Here is a 10,498-nt window from a genome sequence, read left to right as displayed (position 1 = left end):
CTAGACAAAGCTATCTCAACACATCAGTTGTGTTTGTTCAGTTGTATAATGAAACCAGTCATTACATCCTGATGAGTCTGGACACTAGGCAGAGACACTCTAATGTTGATTTGGATTGTATATATATTCTAACAAGCACTCAAAGCCAGCAAGTCTCGTTGTGATCGACAACCAAAAAAGCGCACACTGCCATCAGAAAACTCACTCGTTGATTGAGACTTTTTCACATTCCACATGTCAAGCAACAGGGAGAGGAAGATGAGAAGAGAACCAACAGCTCAGAGAGTTTTGCAGTTCTGTATTTTTATGATTTGTGGATGTAAATTTTTAGTGGGTGGCTCTATAGGCGATACGGGACGCATAAGCGATTTACAACCCAACGAAGCAATTTTTCATCAATTGCAGGCCAACTTGACGTTAAAGGATGCTTCCAAGATTTCTCACTATCCTAGCACTGGTATCTTCCATAAACGGCCTTCCTACTGGTGAGTCGACATGCAATCATGATTAAAAAACATCATCGTTTCATTTGGAGCTTTTGCAACTGTTTCGAGTTATTGACGATACGAAATTTTTCATCTTTATAATACTCAATCATCGTATTTCTCGCTGCCTAAGGTGCTCCGTATTGTGACCCCACGCTCTCGAATGCTCCCGTCTTGAATGTCTTCACCACATTTCACGGAGCTAAATCTGCTGCCGTGCAGTATCAACTTACAAGCAGTGCTCCGAGCTATGCCACTGGTCAAGTTATGACCTTATCATTGTCTGGTGCAAGTAATGCTAATATTGGTGGTGTTCTAATTGGTATGTTATTTGTCGCGTGAACAGTGTTGGATCCCGAGTGACGATGTCAATTTAGACTACGTAAATACTTTGTTTTATAACGAATTTCAATCTAGGTGTGAGGGACGCCGATGGGAACTTTGTTAGTGGTATGGCGGTACCAACAATCGGCACTTTTAAATCTGTATGTGAGTTGGATACATTTGAGACCTGTAAAAGCTAGTAACTTTACTTTTTTATTCTTAGTGTGTGAATGGAGGTGTCGGGAGTGGAATGACGATTACTCATTCGGCATTGAATACTCTGGCAAAAATAGTATGTTAACCTCGTCTGTTCAAATTGATACAAAAATCTTTTTGACCAACTGGTTTACACATCAGGATATTGCTTTTACGCCTCCAGCGGGTACACTTGGTGCTTTAACGGTCTCAGCTATAGTGGTTTCGCAAGGTCTTGGTACCCCTTGGAGTACAGCTGTGATGACAATAAACGCTGGAGGAGCAGCTGGCGTTGGGAAGCCTGCGCCCGAACCGTGTTGCGGCAAACCTAAACCAGCTCCTGCGCCTGCCAGTTCCGGTCCGGCTCCTCAATCGACCGGTCCTGCTGGAAATTATGATGCAGTTAGAGCTGACATTGCCGCTGTAAGTATACGAATTCATTGTTCGTTGAGTAGCAGGTGTTGACACACTCCTCAACATAGATTCTAAACAATGAAGCATGGGATGATGGTAGTCTTGGACCAATATTTGTTCGTCTGGCTGTAAGAATTTTTGTCGAGATTGCAAACGACGGAGCAGATGATCCTGATGGTTTGACTATTTATTCCTCACTTTAGTGGCATACAAGTGGATCTTTTGATCCTGTGATGAAAAATGGAGGTTCAAATGGCGCTACCAGTGAGTGTGGCAAAGCGTCTCAACCTCCAATACCTTCTGATTGATTGATGTATGTATTTATAGTGAGGTTCCAACCGGAAGCGTCAGACCCACACAACAATGGCCTCCCGGCAGCAAGGGCGTTTCTGGAACCCGTAAGAGCCAAAAATCCGTGGATTTCTCGCGGTGACCTATGGACACTAGCTGGGGTAGTGTCTATTCAACAGATGGGTGCGATACACCCATAAGTACTTCATGCTGTCTCATGCTATGAACGTATTGTAACCCGACGATCTTTTATGATAGGAGGTCCAGTCATACCATGGAAGCATCGATGTCACACCCCAACAAGTAGCAGCAAACCCCGCAATAGTACCGCCATTAAACCGTCTGCCAAATGCTGAACTCGGTGCAACTCACATCCGGACCATTTTCGGCCGCATGAACTTCACAGATGCCGAAATGGTTGCCTTAATAGGAGCACATTCGCTTGGTCGAGCACATAGTGGTAACTCTGGATATGTTGGCGCATGGACTGCGACTCCAACCAAAATGAACAATCTGTTCTTCACGAATCTGGTGAATATCAAGTGGACACCCAATGTTCCCAATGCCACTGTGACGAAGATGCAGTATCAAGATCCGACGGGACAGCTTATGATGCTGCCGACCGATATTGCGCTAACGACGGATCCGATATTTAATAAGCAAGTGCAAAAGTATGCCAACGATAACAATGTAAGTAGGTTTTGTTTCTTTTGATGGAGTATGATTTTTGATAATCACATCTCTTAGGTCTTCACTGCGGACTTTGCCAGTGCGTTTGGCAAACTGATTGCCCTTGGAACATAGACGTTTACCAATATCTCGTTCACATAGTCAAGTTGTATTTTAGTTGACAATAAATTATGTGTCAGGCAGGAGAGCTTCGTGCTAAGTAGCACAGTCCTGTACAGCAGGAGGTGGTACATAGATACTATATCGAGACGAGAAACTAATAGTCAAGCAGGGAGTGATCGAATGCTCCTTCCACGTGAAATAATGCTGGCGGGATGTCATCCAACACGTACGTGAAAAGATCAAAGAGGAAAGGGCTCAAGGTACAAGGTACAAAGTTAGATGATCTGGTTTGTTGTTGCCCAGGGTTGCATCTTGCACTTCCCATGAATGACTACAAAACACACAACAGATCTCCACACAGATTCACACGCGACCACAGCAACATAACAAGAGAGGCGACCATTTTCTTCTTGGATATGACTACTCCAACAGGTTTCAGGTCCCGTGCCGAGTATGAACAAGCAGGTAACTAGTCAAAAGATCCCATTTCCTTGCTCTTTAAATCCACGACTCACGCAAACCCAATTATCTCATTCAGCACGTCGAGGATGGGAGAATAGTAAAGAATCCCAAGAGTATTGGATACCAGAACTGGACATTGTTGGCAAAATACCAAAAGAGGCATGTATCAGATCCTTTGCGTGACATTGATTATTGATTGAACGTGATCAATTTGTTTCAAGATGTGATTTTGTGTTTAAGAGCCATTATCTGATGCATCATTCTTATTCATATTCTAGTTTACTGGTACCTTCTTTCGTAACGGACCAGGTCTCGCTGACGTCTATGGCTTCAAGTTGAAGCATCCCATTGATGGCGACGGCATGCTCGCGGCTCTGACATTCGTCGATGGACGAGTCCATTTCAGGTCCAAATTCGTCAATACTTGGTACGGATGAACTTGTGATTTGGTCGTTTGTTTTGGCATCTCTGAACATGACACCTATCGACAGGCAACACCAACAAGAACAATACCATCGCCAATTCTTGTTTCCCGGACAAATGGGTTCGCGAAATGATTCTGTTGTGGGAAACAGTTTGAAGCTCCTGTCTTCTACTGTTACTGGCAAGAAGCCGCAGATTGGACCCTTGTAAGTTTTGTTCCTCTCATCAAGACAATCTACTAATCTTTTTTTTAGCCGTGATCCATCAAACACGAATGTGTTCTACTTTGGAGGCAAACTTCTGTCAGCGTATGAGACCATGCTGCCTCATTCCATTGACCCCTACACGCTCGAGACATTGGGACCGGGTAACCAGATCTTGATCTCACTTTCCCCAAGCTCTGTGATTTCTCACCGCTTTATTCCAGATGACTTGAACGGCACGCTGCCTCTGCGCTCTTTCGCGGCGCACTACCGCTATGATGCCAAAAAGGACGTCATTGTCACCCTCTCTCTTAAACCTGAAATGCCAGGTGTCGCTGGAATGAAGGCCAGACCGCCAGCAGTGCAGTTGAATGAATATGACCGAGACTGGAAGTGTGTTTCCTCTCGAGTACGTTATGGATGTTTGGAGCAAACTTTCGGAATCTGAACTTTTCCCATGGTTTAGATGCTCAACATTCCAGGATTGAACTATGCTCATGATTTCGTGTTGACTCCAAACGTAAGTATTGGACCCTATAAGCTGAATCACAACTCTGCCAGCTCAATATCAAACATATTTTAGTTCTACATCATACACATGACACCATTCGTAAAAATGACAGCTGCCCAGTTCTACGCTATTGCTGTGGGAGCTGGTGGTATGTTATAGGGACCCATTTCCTGCCGGAGTTTTCTCCTCTCCATGGGTTGTCTGACTCGATTATTTGACATCACAGGACCTGGTGATTACATGAAACACTATCCGGAACTTCCATCTCGCTACGTCTGTATACCGCGAGATGCTACAGGGAAAATTCAGCAATTGGACACTGGAAGGTTCCATATCTACCACTTTGGAAATGCAATGGAAGAGCCATCGAATGCCAAATCATCTTCTGAAGTGAAGAAGATTACATTCAATGCTGTTTGTCTTGGTGAAAAGTTTACTATGGAGTATGAGAAGGGATTGTGGTATGTGTCAAGTCATACAATGTAGTGGACGCCGGATAATTTTATTCCTTTGAGCTTATCTATACTCGATTAGGCTTGCCAATGCAACAGTCCAGCCAGGCCTACTCCACGAGTTCTCTCTGGACATGAAAACAAACACATGCACTCAATCAGTAGGCGACTCTTCCAATTCTGAATTTCCCTCCGTACACCCATACCGACACGGACAAGGTGGTCGCTTCGTCTATATGATGTCGTCTACTGATCCAGCAAATCCACTACCATTCGTGGATCTGGTGAAGTACGACTCGGAAAAGAAGGCTCGACAAGTATGGCATGCACATGGAGTTATCGGAGAGCCGTACTTTTGTCCGAGGGGAGGCGAGAAGAGTGCTACTGAAGGAGACGAAGACGATGGGTTTGTCATTGTGCAGGTGTATGTGGTGAAGGAGCATCGAACTGATTTCTGTTTGCTGGATGCCAAGCATGTTGACAAGGGGCCTATCGCAGTGATTCGATTGCGTCATCATATACCATATGGCTTCCATGGGTGAGTACATGCATGTGGATCTGATTATTGGTTTGAATTGAATAACGAAACGAAGAGGTTTCGGATGGTGAACTAACATCACATAACTTGGATCTATAGCACATTCTGCCCTGAAACGTTCGTGGCAGCACCACCAGCGATGAAAAGCTCTCACTTGTAATAGTTTGGTCTTTTAGTTGTTTCGATTGCACTTTTTTGGTATTCCTGATTAATTTTCCCGTGTCTGTTACCGAAATATATTCTGATCTAAGGAAGCTAGGAATCTGCAAAACCGTGTTTCCGAAGCAATTCCACGTTGATGCGATGCGTAAATCACACGTCCGCTTTGCACCTGTTAAATTTTGGATGGTTAAATTCGTCACTGATTGACTCAGCCTTAACCAGGATGTTCTTCGAATTGCATCACTGCTCGCAGATCGCAAGACAGAGGGAGAGAGATACAAACACTTCCGCCGGCAGAGAATCTGAATCGTGCAGCAATGTTACGACGTATTAGATCAGCGTTCATTGAACCACAGCCAGCAAGTGCTAATCGCTTAAATGAGGTTGGTTGCAAATTTGGGCGACATATATTAGTGACATTTTGTGACGATTGAACTAACCATCGACACTCTGATCACTTCTCTAGTATAAGATCCTACGAAAACTTGGTATGTAGCTCGCTGACTTGTCCTTCTTTGGTGTTGAAATCCTCCCACATCAACATCAAATGTTGGAGTTTGTAGTTGGAGCTCAGAGACTAACCCTGCCTTTCGTAGGGCAAGGCACATTTGGAACTGTGAGTTTGTGCGTGTATCTTCCAACGGGAGAGAACTTTGCTATGAAGACTCTGATGAAGAAGCCCTTGGAGAGAAATATGGCTCTAAACCGAATGGTGCATAGAGAGCTGGAAATCCTGACGGGGCTAGATCATCCGAATGTCATCAAATTAAAGGTAAACAGTGATTGAAATTGGACTTTGGCTCAAAAGAGAGGTTGTCGTCATTATGAGACAGGCTGGTGGCGAGACACGTGTCAACCACTTTCGTGTCGAATGCATATATGGAACGCAAGCAATCTCTCAAATGGCCTATTCTGATACTTCTACTTGCCCGTAGGAATGGTTTGAGACAAAGGACAAGTACTTTTTGATCTTTGAATATGCATCAGGTGGAGAACTGTTTCAGCGTATCAGTGAAAAGGGAAAGTTTACCGAGATGGATGCAGCCAAGATAGCCTATAGCTTACTTGATGCATTGAACTATATACACGAGCACAACATAGTGCATCGAGATCTCAAACCCGAGAATGTGTTATATCGTGACAAGACTGATGATTCACCAATTGTGATTGCCGACTTTGGAGTCTCGAATATAGTAGATGACCAAACTATGCTTCAGACAATGGTCGGCTCACCAGGATATGCAGGTAATTGTTTGTACCAGAATCATGAATGGAGATGCCAAAGTAGAGGTTCTTTTACTGACGGACCTTGTCTCGTCAATAGCTCCTGAAGTCATTGAACGAACAGGCCACAACAAACCTGCTGATATATGGAGTGTTGGCATAATAACATATACTCTATTGTGTGGATTCCATCCATTTCATGCGTGTGAGGACCAATCTCAATTGCTGAAAGCAGTTTGCAAAGCCGAATTCAAGTTTGAGAGTCCGTATTGGGACAACGTCTCTCAAGAAGGTCTGCTTGTTTTTTCTGTTTTTATGAAACACTACCTGATTAGGCGCTGATCGCAATCCATCTAACAGCTCAAGAATTCGTAATATCTCTACTACAACTCGACCCAAGTAAACGCCCCAAAGCCAAACAGGCCATGCTCCATAGCTGGCTCCTCGCACACGTATCCGCCGCTCGTGTACGAGCCCGTACTCTCCGTCCCTCAATCCTCACAAGGAAGCTTGATTCCGCGATTGATATGGCCAGCAGTACCCAATCATCATCTCAACAATCACCAACATCACCAACAGGAAGCATCGACGACTTGCATATATCATCATCTAGTGAAGCCTTATTGGATCGATCAGAAGGTGATCAAAGGTCTACAGACTCTGACTTGCCAGACTTGTCTACGAAATGGGAGCAGTCCGAAGATGGGTCCAAGATGGATTTGAATCACGCAAGGAGGGCATTGAGGAGAGTGCTGACGGCCGCTTCGCTAATTGGTAAAATGCAGCTTCAGCGTAAAAAATCAATGGAGAGTTTGAAGGGTAGTAGCTTTGCGGTGGAGAATGATGCTATGCCAACGGCGAATCCATTAAGTCCTACATCGCCGCCACGAATTATGGGTAGTACGGGGAGACGAGACTCTGCACCTGATCTTAAACGTATAAGGAAACCATCTATCCCTATCTCGTAAACACAGGTCATAATGTTTTTATTTTACTACTCACTCTATATCTATTCGAGCAGTCTTTGCTGTTCTTTAATAATCGTAACGCTTCTTGTTATTCTTGTTATATAAACCACTATCAGAGCATAACTGTTTGTAAGTTGATTTTGGTATTTGGGATATAAATTTATTCTAGCTATCTGCACCACGATAATATTTTGCAACATATGAAGCGAGACCAAAAGACAGAGAGGAGCACCCCAAAGATATACGACACTTCATCCTATAATGACAAAAAGAATGGTTGGTTTCCGTTTTCCAAAGATATCAAAAGTCGTTCGCAAGTATATGACCCTAATAAAAACACGAAACGTTATTACTGATCTTTCATCCTTTTCCAAAAACACCGTCTGCATACTTGGAATGGCAATCCACCATAACTTGGAGCATTTCGCCACGCCAAACCAATAGCAATAATACTCAATACAGCCACGATTAGCATCAATCCAGAATCAATCATCCAGCGTAGCTTGTATGGCAGGAATTGACAGACCAGCCACACCATCAAGATCCCAAATGTAACCCAGAGAAGTGTAAGTGGTCGTGCTGTGAGGCCGTAGCCTGCCATGTTTGCCTATTGCATGTAGGTTTGTGTGTTTGTGTTTCTTGTATGCCATGATGGAATGAAAGGGTGAATCGCAGATGGGTGTGTTTAGAAGGGCTTACGACAGTAATAGTCAACAAGATCAATGTAGCATCTAATAAAGTACATTGTAAGAAATTTGGCATCTTTTTTTCGCGCGATGCGTAAACCCAGTGATCACATACCACGAGCAGCACCAGCGAAATCAGCTATGCGTGTACCCCAAGACTCAGATTCAGGAGTGACTTGGCCTGCTGATGGTGTCATACCCGCGTATTCACCTCCTTCGGTAGCAGCTTGTGGTGCAGAGACGATACGGTCTGATGTGCCTGGTTCAGTCATTTCTGGTTGCTGTTTTTGTGGAGGTACCTGAGTGGAGGATGGAGCAGGAGGCGCACCTTCATAAGCATGAGGAGTACGACGAGTTGCGAGACGGTCCCAGACTGGAGCAAAGAGCAGGATTGCGACAAAGATGATGAAGGGGATGTATGTTGCGACCCATGCTCCTGTGAAATCAAGATAAAATCAGGTTTTCACTGTCAGATTGAAGGAATATTGTACGGAAGGGTTTGCCTTCAGTCATCCCACTAGTTGATGTTGGGGGAGTGTTAGCCGTACGGTATAAGTAAGACGTTGCGGAAAGAGGTAGACGTACTTGATAAATCGACGGTCTGCTCCAGCGCCATTCAAAGAGCCACCACTTATGATTGGTTATTGGTGTTAAGGCAGGCGAAGACAGCATAGGAAAAGGGAGGTAATCTTACCAAGGAGGATAGCAGATGTCGGCACTGGAAGGATGGAAGAGCGAAGGATAATCAACGGGAGTGTTGGGCATGGCTTCTTGTTCTTGGCGTTGTCTGGAAGTTTTGTAGCTGTCACTTGCGTTTTGAACAAAAACGGTGTGAGAAAAGACAGACTTAAACACGTGTAGATGCATGAAGGATAGATGTATAGAGTGCGTGACTTTACAAGTGCTTTTCTATGTTCATAAATTAACTTCCATGAGTTTCGTTGGTTGTGTGGATTTAAATACCGAGTTGCGTATATAAGTTAACAGAAAAAATAAAGATACGTTTCAGGCTGTTTTTACGTTCTAAGAAGGGCAAAGAAGCGGCTTCTCCTCTCCCTGGTTTTCAGTAGTATTGTTTCGTCGTGTGTGTTGTTGTCTTTTAGGGGGAACGACTATGCAGTTTTTCCAGCAGCGCGTTTCTTTGACGTATCCTCCTTGTAAGATTAATAATAGTTTCAAACGTTCCATCATCTGAAGAGTCATCATCGCTCTTGTCGTCTGCAGAAAAGTCGAAATGATCTACTGATTCTTCGGGTGATTTGCTAGCTGGTACGATAGGTTCGTCGAGCCATTGGTCAATCAGGGCTTCCTTCCAGCTCGATCGTTCTTCTATTGATATTAAAGCAATGTCAGCCAAAAAAAGTACATAGAGGCCACAGTTTACAAGACATACCTCGTTTGATGATGATTGGCGGTGGCGAGACGTGAATAGTACGTGGTTTGATGATTGGAATCATAATCTTTGGTAGTGGTGGCTGGTGCTGTGATACCGGAGTCAGATTCTTTGGCGTAGACATTCTGGGTGGATCGGATGTTCGAATTGGTTGTGAAGGAGCCATCATTATTTTGCGTTGTTTTGTTGGTCGCTCCATTGTTTCGGGTGATGCAGATGGTTTACGTTCTAATGGTGATGGTAGCGATGATAGTTCTTCTTGCTGAGATGATTCAGGTTGGAGATCGTATTGGTGATCATCCTGCTCTTCACTATCGTCTCTCTCGTCGTCCTTTGAGTGTGTTTTTCGATGTCGACTAAACTGGCTTGGATCGCTAAATCTCTTGATGCAGTAGGGGCATTTGAAGGGTTTCTCGCCTACCAAATGTAGTATGTTAAGTAATTGACAGGATAGCCTGGCTCGTATTCGTGTTTTTGCGTGTGTTGGGACAATGAATATGCTCCGTCCCAAACACAACAAACAACACACAAAGGACAAAGAATTCTCACCGGTATGAGTTCTCTCATGAGTTTTCAGCGCAGCTTTCTAATAGAGATTTCCATTTAAACCGTTAGATCAGTCTGATTGCCCTCAAAAAAAGGAGCGCGGCATTTTTTTAATGCAGATCCAAGATTTCATTTTAGGACACGAACCTGGACAAAGGACTTTCCACACTCCTCACAAGAATATGGCCGAGTTCCTGAATGGATCCGTTCATGTCTAGTGGTATAATGGGGTGTTGTTAGTTCGACCGCTCGCCACAAACCAAGCCCGTTTAATCACGTTTGGTGTGATCTATGGAGGGACTTACCGCGTAAGGTCTCCCTTCTTTGCGAACGACTTGCCACATCCAAAGGAGCATCCATGCTTCTTGGAGTGGTGCATGAGTCCACTGTCCATGGCTTGATCCATTGCAATCATGTCTGTCATAGTAT

The 10,498-nt window shown here is 44.2% G+C and overlaps 3 protein-coding genes across 3 annotated transcripts; all 3 read left to right on the top strand.

Moving 5' to 3' along the window:
* Nucleotides 1-424: 424 nt before the first annotated feature.
* Nucleotides 425-2,513, top strand: SmJEL517_g06168 (uncharacterized protein; the record flags this gene model as incomplete). Its single annotated transcript, XM_031172094.1, has 10 exons — nucleotides 425-485; nucleotides 619-807; nucleotides 903-970; nucleotides 1,033-1,101; nucleotides 1,167-1,427; nucleotides 1,487-1,546; nucleotides 1,622-1,682; nucleotides 1,746-1,870; nucleotides 1,968-2,399; nucleotides 2,457-2,513. 10 exons carry the CDS (start codon nucleotides 425-427, stop codon nucleotides 2,511-2,513), a joined length of 1,383 nt encoding a protein of 460 aa, XP_031021939.1.
* A 404-nt stretch (nucleotides 2,514-2,917) lies between these two features.
* On the top strand, nucleotides 2,918-5,250 carry SmJEL517_g06167 (uncharacterized protein; the record flags this gene model as incomplete). Its single annotated transcript, XM_031172093.1, has 11 exons — nucleotides 2,918-2,966; nucleotides 3,040-3,101; nucleotides 3,242-3,390; nucleotides 3,455-3,592; nucleotides 3,641-3,753; nucleotides 3,814-3,998; nucleotides 4,056-4,109; nucleotides 4,173-4,248; nucleotides 4,327-4,561; nucleotides 4,635-5,090; nucleotides 5,190-5,250. 11 exons carry the CDS (start codon nucleotides 2,918-2,920, stop codon nucleotides 5,248-5,250), a joined length of 1,578 nt encoding a protein of 525 aa, XP_031021936.1.
* Nucleotides 5,251-5,569: 319 nt separating this feature from the next.
* On the top strand, nucleotides 5,570-7,444 carry SmJEL517_g06166 (uncharacterized protein; the record flags this gene model as incomplete). Its single annotated transcript, XM_031172092.1, has 6 exons — nucleotides 5,570-5,635; nucleotides 5,719-5,740; nucleotides 5,849-6,024; nucleotides 6,188-6,497; nucleotides 6,577-6,768; nucleotides 6,837-7,444. The coding sequence occupies 6 exons, from the start codon at nucleotides 5,570-5,572 to the stop codon at nucleotides 7,442-7,444; spliced, it is 1,374 nt and encodes a 457-aa protein (XP_031021935.1).
* Nucleotides 7,445-10,498: the final 3,054 nt, after the last annotated feature.

This window comes from Synchytrium microbalum (assembly GCF_006535985.1).
Source record: "Synchytrium microbalum strain JEL517 chromosome Unknown SmJEL517_scf0084, whole genome shotgun sequence".
Classification (NCBI taxonomy): Eukaryota; Fungi; Chytridiomycota; class Chytridiomycetes; order Synchytriales; family Synchytriaceae; genus Synchytrium; species Synchytrium microbalum.
This window is presented reverse-complemented; position numbering and strand designations above follow the sequence as displayed.